The sequence below is a fragment of the Lepisma saccharinum genome, chromosome 22 (genome assembly GCF_977018435.1).
Source record: "Lepisma saccharinum chromosome 22, izLepSacc3.1, whole genome shotgun sequence".
NCBI lineage: Eukaryota > Metazoa > Arthropoda > Insecta > Zygentoma > Lepismatidae > Lepisma > Lepisma saccharinum.
Window position 1 is genome coordinate 20,791,649 of NC_139250.1, and position 19,992 is coordinate 20,811,640.

At 36.0% G+C, this 19,992-nt stretch overlaps 1 protein-coding gene across 1 annotated transcript in view; it reads right to left on the bottom strand.

Annotated features, from left to right (window-relative positions):
- Nucleotides 1-665: 665 nt before the first annotated feature.
- The window catches only part of mgl (low-density lipoprotein receptor-related protein megalin), a 262,815-nt gene continuing 243,488 nt past the window's right edge, over nucleotides 666-19,992 (bottom strand). The window contains exons 47-54 of the mRNA XM_083143948.1: nucleotides 18,817-18,951; nucleotides 17,318-17,689; nucleotides 14,212-14,622; nucleotides 12,056-12,208; nucleotides 10,479-10,631; nucleotides 7,835-8,090; nucleotides 5,368-5,485; nucleotides 666-2,571 (exon numbers count right to left, since the gene is read on the bottom strand). Coding sequence (XP_083000074.1) covers nucleotides 2,248-2,571; nucleotides 5,368-5,485; nucleotides 7,835-8,090; nucleotides 10,479-10,631; nucleotides 12,056-12,208; nucleotides 14,212-14,622; nucleotides 17,318-17,689; nucleotides 18,817-18,951 — 1,922 coding nt within the window. The 3' untranslated portion in view covers nucleotides 666-2,247. The remainder of the gene's footprint in view (nucleotides 2,572-5,367; nucleotides 5,486-7,834; nucleotides 8,091-10,478; nucleotides 10,632-12,055; nucleotides 12,209-14,211; nucleotides 14,623-17,317; nucleotides 17,690-18,816; nucleotides 18,952-19,992) is intronic.

Here is a 19,992-nt window from a genome sequence, read left to right on the forward strand (position 1 = left end):
TAAACTGCAGGAGTACTAATTGAGGCGAGTGTACCATCAATCCCCGCTGATTTCTGGGACTGACAATACCATTGCCCGAGAAGAGTTTTTCTCTCCTTACTGTAAGTTTGGCAACATATGGTGGACCCAACGCTCATTTGTGTCATCCCACGAACAGCGTTCGGTAACTTGACTCGAAAATGCCTGATCTCAGTAGAGGAAAATTCAACTGATCGCTCATGATTCGCTGTTTCCCAGCTGCAAGTTGGAGTGGAGTTGCGTTCAGTATAGTGACTTCAAGATCAACACACTGATAAATAACAAAACTCGTACACTTGTTGCAGAGTTGCTTCTTGATTTTAAAGAGATCGCTTGCTTTTTGATCATACAATTTACAACTGAAATCACGGATACCTTTTTCGATGACCCTCTATTATGTATTTCCTGAATAACTTAAAGCAAAATTCTTTGTAAATTGATGCATACAATTGGAGTAGAATAGTTACTCAACTTTCAATTATTACAATTTTCAAGTATCTGTGTGTATCGGCCTAAAATATTGTAAACTACTTCATTTTTTCAATTTCGGTATCTGGTTGAAATAGTATTGGCTCAGCCCTGGTTAATAACTATTGTGCACTAAAGTAACACATCCAAGACAGATCACGTTCAGAAAAAAACACAGGTTGATGTTTTAATGTAAAACTTTACTCTTTTTTTATTTCCCTAATACAGTTGGCAACCTGTACAGATTCCTTCAGTGGTAGATGTGGGTTTTAGCTACACCTCTGCTAAATATATCAACAAAAGTTAACAATTTACACTCTGTGCTTGGCGGGAAAAAGTCACTAAACTTTACAGAAAACAGTGAGAAACCCTCAACAAAAAAATTACAAAGAAATAAAGGTGACAATTAAACTCCCACATCTAGCACTTGCTCTGGACCAATCCCAAAAATTCTCTGTACAACTTCTTTTAAAAAAATCAATGAACTATAATAGAGCAAGATATTTTTTCTTCACTCAAAGATGTAGAAATGGAATATGACGATGGACGGCTTTATTTTGATATTTGCACACACACGCACACATTCTGTATCATTGACAATACTGAAAAGAACGAAATATAACAATAATCTCTTCCTTTATATTAAAGTAGCTATTTTTTATGACTTAAGTACATCAACAAATAGAAAATATATTATATTCATATATTATAATTTTTTAACTTTTTTTATATGACATAAAAGGTAAAATAAAAAGGAATGTTCATGCCAAAATATTTCTACATAATGTACATACTTATGAAGTCAGTTTCAACATATAAATCAACAAGAAAAAAGTAAATCCAGGTATGCAGAATTCGTACAACATTAATAATAAATTTCAAACAAAACAAGGTAAAATGTTATTGCCTTTTTGTTGTTTTGAACAGCTAAAATTGTTTAGAATATGTAGCTTTTTATTCATATCCGCTTCTGTTAACAATCTTAGGGGTAAAAACTTATTTCATGCAGTAGATAAAAGTGATTTTTCCTCTCTTTAGTTTAAAAAAGTGAACTTTTTACATCTATATGTATTTACAAGGGAAAAATTGTAAAATCTATTCTGCATCCCTTTAGTTAACACCATACCAAACGTACACCATAACAAACAATACACACTAGTGTACAAAAATAACTTCCAATATTTTTTGTCTTGTTTTTGTAGCTTTCATGCTACTTGATTGATTAGTACAAAATGGTGAATGTCTTAGAAGGAGAGCAATTTGTGATGGCTTGCTCACGTTCTCTTTTAGGAAGAAAAAAAAACTTGTGAAAGACAGTACCTGCCTAGTCATATTTTTTCTATTAATCTGTACATAACGTCCTGAGTCTTTAGATAATATGTTTCAATTTCTTTCCTAATTTCAATTTAAAATTGTATTTTTTTATTGGAAGCTCACAGCTATAGCACTTTCACTCAGTCTTAACACCTTCATAAACTTTCCCAGTTTTTTTTAAAAAAAAGAGGTCTCAGATATATTTTCCAGAAAAAAGGTGAATTTTAAGCATATTTCTTTCTCTAGAATAAGCAAATTTGGTTCAAAAGAAACAATTTTTTTCACCTTTGAGATGATTATAGGAAAAATACTGGGACTATGATCAACCTTGTCATTTATCTTCACTGTCGCACTAGCTTGCACGCTCTACGATTGACCATTTATAACGCATGCACCTTTGATATGATGATCATTGAATCAAAATCCAACACCTCAAATCATCATTACTCAGCAATCGGACTTATCCTCTTCGACAAGTTTTTGAGTGTCTTTGCCTGTGTCGACCATGGAAGGATCCAGTTCTTTATGCCTAATTTGAATTTGTGGGGAGGACCTTTGTATAACACTTGAAGGTGCTAGAACGGCCGACGCAGGTTCAGGTACTTCTGCCCCCTTCTTTGTTACATCTGCCGGAACTTCGTAAATTCCTCTTGTCGACGATCCATCGTTTGTTGCTGCTTCCATGTTTCCGATAGCATCGTACATCGGGTTGCTGAAATCTCTGTTCTTTGCGCTAATGTCACCCATGTTGTATTCTACATCCATTGGCTCCTGTTGAAATAAGATGTAAGGTCTCATTAACACATGCACTTCAATTTTGAGTTTCCTCGTTAAATATATGAAGAGCAGTGAAATAAACTATATGTATTTATTACAGATGAACTAATAACAACATACACATGATATAATATTAAATATGCATAAAGAAATTCATTTGTTACTTTTATTATATATATAATTTATAAAGTAGCAAACTAATTCAATTACCAACTGGTTCAAAAAGTTACATTTTTGTGTGCAAGTTTTTGTTTGGTTATTGCTTTTTATTAATGTAAATCAATTGTACCTCATACTTGTATTTGACTTGCATTCTTGTTTTACTCGTGTATTGGTGTAAATCTGACAGATAGAGAGCAAGAGACTCAAAACCATAGAGAGATATTATTCTTTGTTCTTTGTGTGTGTGTGTCTTGATATTATCCTTAGTAAAGTATAATTTAGTAATTTACTCTAAAAAGTTAATGTTTCATTTTTCCACGTAGCTTTTGTTTGCAATCAATTTCGCCACCTGTCTGGTGGCTTTGTTAGACATGTACTGTTTGGCCATTGGTGGCATGGTTCCTTTTTCTCCTGCTTACATTCGTGGAGGTGCTAGTTGATGCAGGCCTTTCACTTTCAGCTGCTCAGACGTGATACGTGGCGAGATTTTGGTGCTGTTCACTGCCCGTCTCGTCTGCATCTATGGGAAGGCATTAGTTTCAACTCACAAGCACAGGCAGGCTTTTTTTGCAGATGCTTGAAGGTTCGTACTTGTTTTTTTGAGGCTGTCGTGCAGGAGGAATGATACGTATGAATATATTTCTGATGGCAGGAAGCTAGGTTTTATTGAGGCCTCCAGGGTTGGGGTTGGTGTTGAGGTTGGGGAGAGTGGTCACTATGGTATAGTTTTTTTTGCAAGTTTTTCTAACGTGGATCTTGCTTGCATCAATTACTTTGGCACAGTTTATGCGAGTGAAAACTAATGACTCCCCACAGATGCAGACGAGATCGGCAGTGGACAGCACCAAAATCTCACCACGGGGCAAAAGAAGGAAGTACCACACCAGAGTTGCAGAAAGTGAAAGGCCAGCGTCAACTAGCACCTCCACAAATGCGAACGGGAGGAAAAGGAACCACACTACCAGCTGCAAGACAGAACAAGAACACGTGCGAGGAAGTCACCAGATAGGTGGCAAAATCCATCGTGAACAAAAATTACGTGGAAAAATGAAACTTGAACTTTTTAGAGTAAATTACTTATATCCAAACAAATATCTTTAGACAAAAGTATATTTACTTACGTGAAATTTAAAAGATTTCGTAATTCCGCGTTGCACAATTTAATGGTTCAATCCTATTAATTTCAAAGATCCACTGTCTTCATTCACAAAAGGGTACGGCGTTTGAAGCGGAGATGGTACCGCGTCAGTACATTGTTTGTTCCCGGGCGGCGGTGGTTGCGATTTTTCCCGTTCGGAACAAACAATGTACTGACGCGGTACCATCTCCGCTTCAAACACCGTACCCTTTTGTGAATGAAGACAGTGGATCTTCGAAATTAATAGGATTGAACCATTAAATTGTGCAACGCGGAATTACGAAATCTTTTAAATTTCACGTAAGTAATTTTAAACTGCGTTTACCGCAACCACCATGAAAAGTATATTTGAGGTTAAAGCTGAATGCTCGTAAAATATCAATAACGATGTTCTACCAATCCAATATAAAATTACAAATATTTCATGCATACACAAAGAGTTTCTGAACCAGGTGATTCGAATACGTTTTGCCTTGGAAAGACAAACTATTCATATAACAGATACTTTACAAAACTGTCCCATCCCATAATACAACTGTTATTAGTGCATATAATGAGAAAATGAAAGTTGCAGAAGTTTAAAATGTCCAGTTTTGGCATGTGCTAACTTATTTTGCTCAAGTTTTTGCTACATCATGTGACTTCTTCAGGAGTTAAGAATCAATGAGGAGGCTGCCTTGATTCTTCTTTTAACTCCTGAAGAAGTCGCACGATGTAGTAAAAACTTGAGTAAAATAAGTTAGCACATGCCAAAACTGGACATTTTTAACTTCTGCTACTTAGTGAAATGATGTGGTGTAAGTTATGCTTTATATAAAAGGAAAACTGTTTGAAATATGTGGATTCCAATCTAAAGTGATTGAATTTTGAATGAAGCATGCACAGTTGAGGTTGAACACTGGTATGATGCTCAATGGTAACCATAAATGTCATGTTGCCACAATCTTTGTCTGAATTACCATATGTCATCGCAATATCATACCTTACTATACTGAGTAAATTAAGAATTGATATGATCACAGGCAAAGTAAAAAATGTAAACATGTGCTACCCCCAGTATCTGACACTGCTCCATTGGTGTTTGTTATATCGCAAAGACAGTGCTGTGTAAATGTCATGCAAAAGTATCAAGTGACACTACAGACATTCAAATTGACCACCATCATATTGATGGCACATCCGAAAATGGAAAAGGAGACTGCTGCACACGTTATTTCTGTAGTGTGTGTGTGTAATACTACTGTCTAAACTATGTGAAAAATGCGAGCTTGTCCAGCACTCAAAAGTAGGTCTCTGTCCTACTCTATCATTTGTACAGTCAAGGAAACTATTAAATTTAATTGGGATCATTACAACCCAGAAGCATCTGTGACTACACTTTTACCTGTTCAGAAATTGCCCCACCAATTTTTACATTTGAGTTGCAATTTTTTGCAAAGTTTCTGCAAAATACACAGCAAGTTTTATAAATAATAGCAATCAATACTTACTCCTCTTCCTTGTGGACCGTTTGCTGGGAAAGCAGGAGATCCAAATTCAACATTTGTTCCTTGCCTGAAGGACACGCTCTGAGAATTAGTTAAACCACCCAGTCCAGTACCTTTGCCACTGAAATAAATACAAACAATGTTACATTTTAGTATGTGCCAAACATAATGCTTACTTAGTTCAACCATATTACTCCCTCTGTCCCATAATTATTGTCCGGTACACTTTTGTTTGTTGTCCCATAATATTTGTCCGATAGGCAAACTGTGACATTGGTGTATACAGAAGAAGAAAATTAAACACGGAAATGAGTCATACAACGTTATTACTCAAGGATCAGTACAAATTTGCTGATCAAGTATCCAAAATAACATAAATAAAAAGTCACCATTTTGGCATACTGGACTATAATTATGGGACAGAGGGAGTATTAATGTTTTATGTTTGCACAGTTAATAACCAAGAACTTGAAAATTTTCTCCACTAAACTTTCATGTATCTAGTAAGTGATTTCCTGCACATGTACTACTTTTTGTATGTTAATGTTGATGACTAAGCTGCACGTCAAGTTAACTTTGCAGCAGGTTTTCGCATATGTAGATCCAAACGTTCACGCAGAATATAGTTTCACTGAGACGGGTTCTATTCCGACACAACTGCATACTTGCAAGAAGACAGTTATTTAATTTGAAATATACAGGGTGTACCAAAAGTCCCATTACCCCCCCCCCCTTTGAATTGTAGACAAACCTGCAAAATGTTATTTTAACAGCATGCGTATGATGAGAGGATGGTATACCATTAAATCAGACGAATGACTGCCATTTACTACAGAGGATCTGTGTGCAAACCACCATTTTCATGGCACAGTATTATTCGCCTGCAGGTGCGATGTGAAATCCTCCGTAACATGGTGAGGGAAGCAAACTCACTGCGAACAGCTTCTTGAAGTTCCCCAGTTGTCTGATAACGATTATGGGCGACTTTCTGTTTGATGTGTCCCCATAGCGCATTATCACAAGATGTCAGATTTGGACTTTGGGGTGGCCATTTTAGAGGTGCTGGTAAATTTGGTGATCCTCGTCCAATCCATTTGTCTCTGAACACATCATTGAGGCATTCTCTTAAAATGGCCACCTGAAATCCAGATCTGACATCTTATGTTATGCAGGATTTCACATCGCACCTGGAGGCGAATAATACTGTGCCATGAAAATGGCAGTGCGCACACAGATCATCTGGAGTAAATGGTGGTCATTGGTCTGATTTAATGGTATACCATCCTCTCTCATCATACGCATGCTGTTAAAATAACATTTTGCAAGTTTGTCTACAATTCAAAGGGGGGGGGGTAATGGGACTTTTGGTACACCCTGTATAGGCAAAACGATAAATCCATTAGCAGGTATGGACTTGATTGGTTGCAATCACTATGTAGACTAACTTGGAACCATAGATTCGCCAACTGGGATGTCTATTGTGTTGAAGAAACACTGAAACTCCAGAGCGAGTCGAGCGAGACTGAATACTTCGCAGAGCACATGGAATCTGTGATACCAGTGCAACTACCACTGCCCAGGAACTAACAAAGAAAGGACACATTACCATCTCCATTCCAGACGCTGTACTCTTAGTGAATGAAGCAAAATTAATCAGAAAAAAAAGCTATCCAATTGTGCAACGTGAGAACACGGAACTTCACATAGGTAATATTAATGCATCACTTTGCAACTTCATAACTTCTTATTCATCATTGCTTTGTAATCAAGGGGTTTCAGGTTCAATACCTGCTGAAGCACATAGTGGTTCAGATCTAACTTTAAACTGTAACCCCAGACCTGATTAGCCTATCTGTGCATAATGTTGACTTGAGACAAAAACTCAATCATAACTTCTTATTGCCTGGTTCAATTCATTGGCACAAGTAATGCTGGATATTTTTACCTGTGTTTAAACCACACAAAAATAGTCATCCCCTGCCAATTGCATGCTGCCATGAAGACATAGGAATCTTAAGTAGGACTCCACAAATTCTCAATTCTGGCCATACTGGAGGTGAAAATATACTCTGACCACCTTTATAAACAAAACACACTGACAATAATAATATACAATAACAGCAGAAATTCAAAATAATGTGGTCTAATCCAGATTTCAGATCAAAGCAACAAGCAAACCTTCCACCCCAGTTCAAATGACAAAAGCAGAAAGCTTGTCATGACTTTCCAGTATGAAAGATTATATTTATTTCTCAGTTTGTTTTCAAGTGTCGCTTGTCACTTCTGTCTGAAAGCTTCCTAATAGTATCCTGTATTACAAATTCGCAAGCTTAACGTGAAGTCAGTCAATGCGAATAGAAAGGATGTGCTGAAAAAGAATATATGTCTGTGTACTTTCAAAAACTCCCCACATATTAACTTTTCTTCAAACCAGTATCCCAGAAAAGTCATATCCTTTTGCTATACTTACAATGGTCGTTTCCTTAGGAAGAAGTAGACTGCAACAGCACCAGCCAAAACAAGAAGAATCACAACAATTGGCACAACAACAGCTGCGGGATTTGGTCCTGCACTAGGTACTCGTGTGCGTTGGACATAATTATCACAGAACATGCCATAGTAATCTTCCGGACATTCGCAAGCAATATTACCATCATGATCTTCTTTACAGAAGCCTCCATTTTCACATGGGCAAACGTGGGGTGCAGGCCTTGGTCTTTCTGATGCTATAATGAAAAAAAAAAAACATTAAGGAGAAGACTGACAGTTTCACACCAGCTGTGCATTTATTTGAACTGCTACTAAAAAAATCCCCATCTGGACAAGAGAGAGTGAATTTCTCTAATTGCAAGTCGAAGCAACTTTTTAAGTTATTAGGCTAGAAACTATGTTTGAAAAATATGATGAATAAGAATTTACAGAATCTCATTTATTCCTTATGGGAAATCAACTTCAAGTTACGGCTAATCAAATGGGAGTTTCGACTTTCTCTATGACCAAGAAATTGTTTGATGTGTTCTTTTTCCATCCATGCACTTTTATACGCCATTCAATGTTTGATATTCCTGAGAGATCAAATAAAATAATGCTCCCATGAGTATCATGCATTTCTCCTTGCTTCCTATGGCCATCCTGGCAGTGTTGCCAAACCTGATGTGCATAAAAGAGCTAAATTTCATCTTAAATGGAGCTAAAGTTGACTTTGAAGGAGCTAGGTGCTGCTATTACCATTAAATTTAAAGTGTTTACAACTTATTCTTTGCTTTCACCGTCTAGAACTGGCGGCATCGCCCATCTCACTGATGGTCGTATGAAATCGAAAATAAAAGATTCCTGGACAACAATATTGTCATCTTCATCTCAGCCACGGCACTATAAAAAAGTAGCTGGGGAGGTAAGAGAGAGTGGGGCAACACAGCCAATATAACATTATCATATCAGGTGTAAAATGTATACCAATGGCAAAAAGTTGGTCTCTTAAGGCCGAAGCCTCATGGTGGGGCAGGCACCCCAGTTCACAGCCAAACGAGTGCACAAAAGAGCAAAGTTGGCAACAGTGCTCCCCAGCTGCTGCAGAAAGAAGTAGCTTGCCGAAACCCTCCCTCATGACCTTAAGTAGCTACATAGTGTAATTACACATCAGTGCAGAAGTCAGAATTGTGCATCACACAATGAGAAACCTGCCCTGCCTCTTAGATGGTTGTTGCACCATGGGGTATGGTTTTAAAAACATTCGTATTGAAATCAACTCAGTCCTAGAACCCACGGTACAGGGTAATTCAAAATAAATGGTGCAACTTTACACAGTTATTATAATGTTACAATTTAATCAAGTCAAGGCATCAACATGGGAACCACGTGTTATGCAGTAAACATCCAAACGATAATCAAGTGTACATGCTATACACGAGACAGCAAGTCATTCATTGTCCATGGTTTCAAAGACACTAACAATTCACAGTTGTAACTTTGGCAAATCTTTCGGAAGGTTGAAACATGTGCATTACAGTAGGCGCTCTCTATTTTATTTTAGTTTTGTAGGTTAATAATATCTTTTAACACTTCAGATTTTACTTTAGGCCTACGCGTTTTGTACTCAGCAAAAGAAATGCTGTACAGCCTTTACTTTTTTTTATTGTCTCATATAAAGTAGTGACAGTGTTTATACCATTGTGTTTTTAGTTTCATTTTCATACTTAATGAACAAGCTATCAACAGTTGCATTTGTGAGTGAAGGTAAAGAAAGTAGACGATACCTGACGAGAACATCTCGTTGTCGGTACGTACTAAGTAGGCCAGATGTAGTAAAATGTACAGTACAGTAAAATACACTTAAACATGGTTTAAACTACCATATAACTAATTTTAATGTATGGCCGTACCATTTATAGGATTTAGTGGTCTTTTTTGCATTACTTTGGTTCGTTCGGCCTACGGTTCGGTCCCGAGGTGGCCGAACTAGAGGGCGCCCTACTGTACTACCAAAATGCATGTGGAAATGTCTTTGCACCATTGTGAGTGAATCAGTTCTTGATAGCTCCAACACATAATATACCTTCTACTGGTCACTAGCCATATTGCAACATTGGCGATCCTGGTGTATATTGAGGCCTTGTTTGATTTTCTATCATACAGTAAATAGTAACGTCATAATAACTGTCAAAATGAATGGTGCAACTTTACAATTACACTGTATTTTATAGAAAAGGAGGGGGGATACCATTTTGAAATTATTGTACAGTGGGATGAACACGTATTGCTCGGCAAAATGTCCACGGCTATTTTCATCGATTTTTCTCTTGAATCCTTTGTGTCTTTAAGAAATGAATGCTGGTGCCGAGGCGTCGGCAGTATGCGTTTTGCTTCAATTCTTGAAGATCTCGTTGTGTAAAACAAAGCAAGTGAACATTGACAATTTGCTCAGTATTACTTGTGCATCCCACTGTACCATACATTTAAATAACAGTAAACTGGAGGTCACTTTCAATGGAAATTACAAAAAAAAAAAGTTCATTGACCTGAAGAGAATCTCAAAACCAATGAAACATTGCATATCTTCTGCAAAGACTTCGATGGAGATATGCAGCTTAGGATATTAGAATTCTGTAACTCACCTGCATCACACTCAACCTCGCTCCCCCCACGTCCATTAGCACTGTCTGGACAAGCACAACGGTGACCGGCTGGAACCACGAGGCACAAGTGGGAACATGGACTGTTATGACAAGGATTGTTGATGGTTGTGTTGTAACGGGATACATGATACACTGTAAAAGAAAAATTGTGTCTTTAGCATGATACATTCATTATACTTGAACTAAGAAATAAAAAGAAAATACATTTAATTATCGCACAGATTTCATTTCAATTTAGTAAAAAAAAATCTCAAGCAAGTTGGTAAAACAATTCACCGACAAAATATAATGCTATGTCAATTCTGATTATAATTTATCTCTGATACTGACTGATATATTTTAGGGGAGAAGCAAAATGCAAAATGTGGAATTTTTAATAATTCTGAATCAAAATTGTCTATCAAAAATGAATATCATTGACAAATGATTTATTTTAATGTTGTGATTACTGCATATGTAGATGCACAATGTTTGTCTTAATCATTTGGTAGATCGAGATGCTAAAATAATGTGAAGTTCATAAACTTGCAAACTATAAAACTTGTTTTCAGACAAGGTGCCCAGAAATTTTTGTAAAAAAAGGGGAATAGTTTCCTTTTGTAGTATATGTTTGCTATGCTGCTTCACTTTTTCATGAAAAACTGGAACACTGCCGCTTATATTCCAATGTTTTTAACCAGAGCCATATTTATTTTTTGCTATTTTTAGCACCAATTGACAATCCTTCATCATCTATGCGGGTGTAAGCTATGACCCTTGCCGAAGGCAATCAATTATCAACCTTTTTTCTCTAGTACACTCCAGGCAGAATTTGTGCAAGTTAACGAGGTTCTGACGACTGCATTCACAGCCTACAGAAAATACTTTTTTCTCTAAAGGTTAAGTGCTCAACTTTCGATCTCGTCGCTGAAATTCCCAAGTTCGATTCTCAGCCTGAGCATGGGTGTTCTTTGTGAGTGCCCCTTCATCAGCATCACTCATCCTCATCAGAATTATTAGCCAAAGGTGGCAGAAAAGAACCATAAAAAATACAAAAACTGATTACAATATTTTGTTTTTGCTAATGCATAAGTGAACTAACAAATCTTCAAGATGGCACTACACTACCTATTAAATTTTTCAACATCATTTACATTTATATAAAGTAATTTTAAGTTACTTTATTCTACGGAAGCTGTAACTCGCATAGCACAAGCTGTGAACAGGCTCCTCTTTATTTTTAATGATGGCAAATTAAATCTTCATTATTATTTGATGAAGGAATTTTTACAATTTATAAAGAACCACATTACAGTTACTACTGTTAAAAAAAAAAAAAATAACTGTTACTTCCAGATGTTGGCACGTCTTTTTCAATGTGGCCCTCTTAAAACAGCTCGAAAAATAGCCACTCTCTGTGGCAGAGTGGTTAGCACAGCATGACAAAAGGACAGTGGTCCCCATGTTCCCAGCCTGGAAATGGTGATCACTCATTCTCATCATCACGATTAGCCGAAAGTGGCAGAAAAGTGACTCTAAATAACAAAAATAAAATCAAACTACCAATAATACCATACCTTTGACTCCAGATGGATTAACAAGATCTTTAGTGATGAGAACTTGAACTCCTCTTCCAAACTTATCCTGTTTGATTAGTTCGCCCGTGTCTCTCGTGAGCCAGAAGATGCTGCTTTCGAACACATCAAGGGAAATCGGATGCTTCAGAGAGTCTGTGGAAAAAAAAATAATAATAATAATAAAAAAAATCAACATTGTAATTGCATTATTTCTAGCAAACACTGCTTCTTCATAGACATGCTACATGCAACTGGGAGAAAAGTGAGTTACTCAAGAAATGTTGCAAGATTCAGAAATTCTAAATAAAAGAGAGATTAAGTATGTTTTCGTATTGTTGACAATGTGGCATTTAACACCAACTCTATAAGATATAGTTATAATCACAGGGAAAAAGTTAATGGTTGATGAAAACTCATATTTCTCTTGTGACCTTGAAAACAATTCTCAACATAACAGTAGTCTATTTATCTTCAGTTGAAACCAGCAAACCTTGTTTTCATTTATGCATTTTTTTGTCGTGTTTGGCTTAATGGCCATTTTCAGTTTTTAAAATTACTGTTTTTAGATTCCTTAATTGCATTTTCTCTTACTAGTTATTTTGTAAATTTTATTTAGTATTTATTATACAAGAAATTAGACCGTGAAGAACAGTTTTATGCTTTTGACAGAAATTTGCACATAACGAAATAGACGGACAGACATACTATACAATTTGTTAAAATTAAGAGTGAGCCAATATCAATGCTGATACTTGGAAATCGGAACAATGTAAAGTAGTTTATAATATATTATAAATTTTAAAATATTATAAAACAAAAATAACCAATACTTCAATTTGTTGGAATTTAGTCACTGGATACAAGCCAATACTTTCTGGAGTTCATGTGTCTCGTGGAATTGGAAAAAATAACTTGAAACATTTTCACACTGTCTAAATACAGTATCCTGGAAACTATGCTTGTCTCATTCTGCAACTGCATAATTGTCAATTACTGATATCTATAGCCACATATTTATGGTGAATAAAATATCAAGATTTTGATACAAAAACTGGGCACATTTCAGAATCAAAAGCATTATATATAAAACTTAGGGATGGGCCGATGTGAAATTTTGGCTGATACCGGTAAAGCACAGATATAAAAATTACCGAAAACAGACCCGATATAAAATTTCAAATATTTCATTGACCTTCTTAAAAAATGTATGTTACAAGATGAACAAAGTTTTTACAATGCAAAAGAAGCTGCATATTTAGACATTTACTTAAAAAAAAGAGCACGGCCTGGAGATTATTTGTTTGTCAACAAAAATTATAACAAAATGGCGCACTATTGCACTAAATTGTAAGATATTTATACGTAGATATATCAGATTGGTAAAATTATCGGTAATATTACCGATAAACTGATACATCTATATCAGCCGATACCGACAGAGTACAGATTAATCTTTTCCATTCCTCCTAAAACTGCATTTCGGTGTTTAAATGGTGAATATAACTAAATTTGATTTTTAAAACTACACTTATTGCACAAAATAAACATCTCCCATCTAATACACATTGTATTGCATGTAGTTATCAGTGTTAAATTTATTTCTGTGTAACTTGAGTCCATATTTATATCTCAAATATTTACAGCAGAATTAATCAACTTTCCATGTACATAACTCGCAAGATAATTCCGACTTCAGATAGTGCCGTGTCAGTAAATAAACTCTACATTTCATGTTTAAGAGTTCATTTTGGATTTTGCAGTTCATTTCATGACAAAACAATGCACCCCAGACGTTGAAAAATCCTGAAAAATTGATTATTACAGTGTGTTATTTCGCATGAGTGTTCTTTGTTCAGTGTACCTTCAAAAATTTGGCCAACGTCACTCGTCCTCATCCTTGCCATAAACCAAATCATTAAATCAATCACATTTTGTGTTTCCTTCAAAAATGAAATATGCATGCCTCTACTGATATCTAGCATAGAAACCTCTGCTATCCTATATGTTTGTGAGTGTCCATTCATCAATTTCATCATGTCATCACTCATCCCCATCTTTGCATATTAGCCAAAAGTGGCACAAAAGGCGAAGTAAAATAAAGCAAAATCAATCAATCATACTGGGGCAACATCCTCTACTACTTGAGAAATACTTACCTCCACGCAGTATGACCACCCTGTTACTTCCATCCGGTTTCATACTTTCGATCGTGTTGAGCTTTGTATCCACCCAATATAAAGTGTGGTCCATTGGGTAATCTACAGCAAGGCCAGTGGGATAGCGAATTCCTTCCGTAACGAGTTGACGCCTCTTGTTACCATCCATCCAAGATACTTCTATCTTAGGCACTGCACCTGCATCTGCCCAATACATTTTCCCCTGCATTGGGTTAACAACAATGGATGTAGGCATTTCTATTCCTGTTGTAATGATTGACCTGCGGTAACGACCGTCCGTTTTGGCAACCATCAGACGTCCTCTTGGTTTGGGTCCGGATCGGTCTGTTTCTGTCCAGTATAAGTTATGGGCAATCCAATCTACTGCCAAGCTGGTTGGTTTCGAATTTCCTGGTTTGAGTAAAAATGCATATTATTAAATTAAGTTAAACTTACAGCATAATGGGTGGTCTCAAGTTTCATGTTTCGTGTGAAACATTTTAAAAGTACAAAATAATGTAACGAACTAGAACATGAGCAAAAAATATTTTTTGTTTGTTATAAAATCAATGTATAATTTGTATTGTATACATCAAAAGAGACTGTAGCCAGAAGAATATGTTAACATTGCATTGCACAATATTAATTATAGTATTTTTTCAATGGATCAGTTAATACTTTGAAGCATTAGCATGTAAAAAGAAACAGAATTTTCATGCATATTTACTATTATTATGGGGCACTTGTTGCATCTTGTCAAATGAGTAAAGCATAACAACAAAATAAGGCATAATAACAAAGTGTATGAAGTAAGTGATACATATGAGTCATTCCATGCCAAATCAACACAGATATGTGCAATTTCCAACTCCTTCGCATTTTGAAGGGGGTGTTAAGGGATATTTGACTCGTCATAGTTCATGTAATGATGCTTTTATCAGTCACATAGTTACAGATATTATTTTGTATCTTCTGATCCCATTGCAGTCCCAGAATGATTTTTTGATATGTTTTAGAGTATGGTATGAGGGACCCAATATATTTTTTTCACTATTTTTGGTGATGACATGTTTTGAGATATTCAAGATCAAATGTCAAGGTCATGTGACAAAATCATATTATTATCCAAAGGTAGGCTTGTTATATATCACTGGAAAGCTTGTTTCCCTGTACAATAAGCTTTATTTGAGCTTCGTAGGCAAAATAGGAGCGGACTTACAGTCCCATTAGTATAGCTAAGCGGGCTCAAAAAGGGCAATTTATGCGAACTTTGACGTTGAATAATTTAACAATTACAAGATGCACGAGACTCAACATTTTCATAGTTACTAAGTTCCATGCATAGTTTCAACTCCCCAAATTTCATGAAAATCGGAGATGGTCAGGTTGTGAGCTGTGTTGATTTCATATGGAATGACTCCTATATTAACTTTATTGCAGTTGAGCACAATACTTGCAAACATAGCGAGTACAAGAGTATAACATCTTTTACATATTAAGACAGCAGCGGCGGCTGGTGGGTCCGAATTAGGTGAAGGGCTAGGAGGAAAAAATGGGATAGTAGAGAAAATTGGTCCATAGTTACATACGTATTAGAAAATGGGTTTTCTTATGAGTATGTGTACCTATTGATCTGAGATTTTTCTCTATTTTCTTCGTATTAACCCTTCATTGAATTCAGACCCACCAGCCGACGCTGCAGCTAGCTACAATGTCTGTGAATAATGAACGAAACAAGCAAATGACAAATGTGTGTTGACTGGATGTTTAATGTCTGGCATAGAAGGTTAGTCAGTATATGACATTGTTACTGCTATATTGCTGGTAACACTTGTCTAAATTCACTGAAATACTAAACATCACCATTGTTATTGCATTTGTATTCTAGTTTTTTTTTTTTAAATTTTAAATATGATGTCATAGATCTTCCTTGAACATAACATTATTTTACCAATGGATAAAGTGAATTGCTTTTGAATTCTTGAATTAGAATGTATTTGTGGTTTTACAATATACTGGGTGGTCCAAAAGTCCCAGAACGATCACATATCGTGAGAAATACACATTGAATCGGAAAACTAAAAAATACGTGTTTAATAAGTGAAAGAAAGCTATTCAATGATATTACACTTCATTCCCCACCCCTGCCCCCAGAGGGTGGGGCAGGGGGCAACTGTGAAATGGAAACCCCCATTTTGTATTGTAGAATCAGAAAGAGGACTTCATTCCAAGTCCAACGAGCTATTAACCATCCTCCTAGCTCAATTAGGAACGGAGATATGGCAATTTTTGAAAAAAAAAAAAAAGGTGAAAATTTCATAAAACCCCCAAAAATTTCAAAGGGACATGTGACCATAGACCTTTCCCCCCCCCTTTCCATATACTTTATTGAAAGGTCTTGACGTGCAGATTCCGAATCTGCAATCACTTTCGTTCTAGCTCAATTAGGGGCAGAGATGGGTTTTATGAAAATTTTCACTTTATCTCCATTCCTAATTGAGCCAGGAGGATGGTTGATAGCTTATTAGACTCGGAATGAAGTCCTCTTTCCGATTCTACAATACAAAATGGGGGTTTCCATTTAAAATTTCACAGTTGCCCCCACACCACCCCCTTGGGGTGCGATATCATTGAATAGCTTTCTTTCACTTATTCAACACACATTTTTTTCGTTTTCCGATTCAATGTGTATTTCTCACGATATGTGACCGTTTCGGGACTTTTGGACCACCCGGTATATGTACACGTATGAAAAGACAATGTTGAAATGCTTCATGGCCATAATTAATTCATGTATTACTCTTCTTTATAATATAATTAATATAAAGAAATAAATCAATTAGAGAGAGGGAGCGAGAGAGAGAGTGAGTCTAATATACACTCACTCCCATTCATTGTACGCATCTACCATGGGAAAATAACATCTAGACCATTACATCCATAATTGCAAAATGACGATAAGCCATAGCCATTTAAAGGAAATTAGTTACAATAATTTTATTATTTCAATCAAGTTGGCCAAATTATGGAACAGTGAAAAAAACAACATGGATACAGTAATGATACCACATGATATCCCAAAAAAAGAAAAAAATCAATGACTTACCTTTCATCTTCAAATCTTGAGCAAAGCCAACCTTCACATCACCATTGAGAGCATTGACCATGTAGGAACGTTTGATAGTTTTCTCAAAAGAATCAGCCCAGAAAATCATCTCAGCCCGAGTATCGTAATCAATAGCTTCTATCCTCTTCTCGTCCAAAATCACATCAAGCTGCCGTTGTTCCATCGCATCGTACGCTCGTATTTCCGGACCATTTGAAAACAGGAGTGTCACCTCGGAATTTTCAGCCTTGCAGACACCACTGAACTGATCTGACAGTATGAAGCCAGGTAAGCAGGAGCAGCCGTACGTCCCGTTGAGGTTGCTGCATATTTGAGAGCAGTTGTGTCCGAACGTTGCACATTCATTTACATCTGGAATAAAAAAATATGAATATTAGGTACGGCTGAGCTGATACTGGTGAAAACATTGTTGGGAGAAATGAATTTTGTGATTAAATTATCTCATGTAAAATTATGAATATTTGAAAGCAAAACTGTTGCAATATTGTTCCCATGGATTGGAAACACACTGAAGTTAGAGTTGTGGCTGTTGGTGTGGGTGGCAATGGTGAAATTGGAATTGTGTGTGAATGAGGGGTGATTGTCGATTTTGAAGTTCAGGGGGAAGGGAGGGGGAATTGAAGATTCACCCTGGTAAAAGCCACGACAGATCTGGCAGATGGGAATATATATCAGTTTGGAGTGGCAAGTGCCTTTAGGTTAGAGGGTGAAGTTGTCTTCTAGTTTAAGGTTCTTATAAGCATATAAACAATATTTGTATTTGATGTAACTTTTCGGGAGAAAACATGCTCCCTTCATTAGACATTTTTTTTTTTTTTGGACATAAGAACTTGTAAGCCATTTTTTGTCCCTTATAATATGCATATAAAACATATATAATTGCTTTACATTACAAATGATGTTATACTTAGTTTGATTAATGTTTCAGTTATAACAATGGAATAAAATTTAACAAAAATAAAAAAGCAGTTATACAATGAACCTTGTCAATAATATTACATTGTTGAAACATAAAAACTGCGAAACAAGCTATTATTATTTTAAATGTTCTGTAGATATTCTTGATCTCTTTTGTAGTATTAAATTTCAAAGGTTGTAGCTTATCCTACTTGGGAAGAGAGAACTTCATAAGAAGTCTATATTACCTTTAGTTATTTAATTAGAAGTTATGTCATAACAAATAATGCCAATATGCCTAAATCAGCCAGTACAAATTAATCTTTCCTAGATCTATGCAAACCGTAACTGCAGTGAAGGATCTTTATTACACCAAATAAATGTTTAAAAAGGGGCTGTACAATCTCTGAATGCATAGTCAATTTTAAAAACAATTTTTAAAAATAAGCATTTCTTTTACTCTCTCGTGACATGAACATTGTGCAGTATAGAAGTAAAAGTAACATGTATAAAGTAAGGCTCTTCCTTGTTTTTCTTATTGTCATTTATCATCTGAAAATTGTTGGAAAAAAACAACTTACCTTCACATTTCTTCCTGTTGTCTGAAGATATTATGAAACCAGAGTAGCAAGAACAGATGTAGCCACCGTCAGTAAGGTTGTGACAATGATGTTCGCAGCCACCTCGAGTTGCTTCAGTGCATGTACTGGAGTGATCTAAAAGTTGGGCAAGAGAAGTATAACTTTAATAGTTATTTAACCTCACAAACAGTTCAAGAAAGCCTTACGTATATTAAAGTGTGGGAAAAAAATTATAACATTTATGAGAAAACTATGCTATACTCCTTGGTACAATAGCCCCTTGAGCCCTACAATTGGGTGACACATTATCAGTACATCAACTCGCATCATCACGGTTTCCTTGCTTTTCCTATGAGTGAATTTCATGAAAGAAGCTGTAATAATAATAAAGAGTCAGTATATCCATATGTACTAAAATGAAGAGTGGAGTGAAGTAACAACAAGGGATGAGAAAAGGCTGACCTCCATGGCACAATGGTTATCTGATAATGATATGAAACTAGGGGTCCCAGGTTTGAATCCCAGCCTGGATGTTCTGCATGTCCGTCATATCATCACTCATCCTCATCATCGCAATTAGCCAAAAGTAGCAGAAAAGCAATGTAAAAACCTAATTCAATCAATCAAGGGTGCGAGAAAATAATTCACATTCGACATTTATGGAATATCTAGTTATACTGTTATGACTTCATACAATTAAAACCAAAACAAATGTTGTAAACTGGATAATTGAATTCATTGTTTGGTGTGGTAAACTCATTGAAGGTACCGTGTAGGTAGTTCCTTATTTCCACGTGGCTGTTTTTGTCTGATTAATTTTGAGGACTACTGCCTTCATTAACACACAGATTGTGGAATCTAGGACAGAGATGGTAGGGCTCGACACCACAACCATATGCAATTTGTGCTGTGTCTGTCATATCGATCATTTTGAGTGTTAGTGAGGAAGTGATGAAGATTTGAATATGAAAGTGGTGTCCCTCCTACCTACTAGTATTAGTGGATTGATTCTTGTCTGCAATGTTTTAGTTTCTTTACATGACATCTCAAGCTGATCACCTACATGTTACTTAGGTAACTGTAAAGTATTTGTCAAGAGTATTCATTACATTGATGGTATTGGGATTAACATTACAAATTTTTGATTGATTTGGTTTACAGTAAAACCTCGTTAAT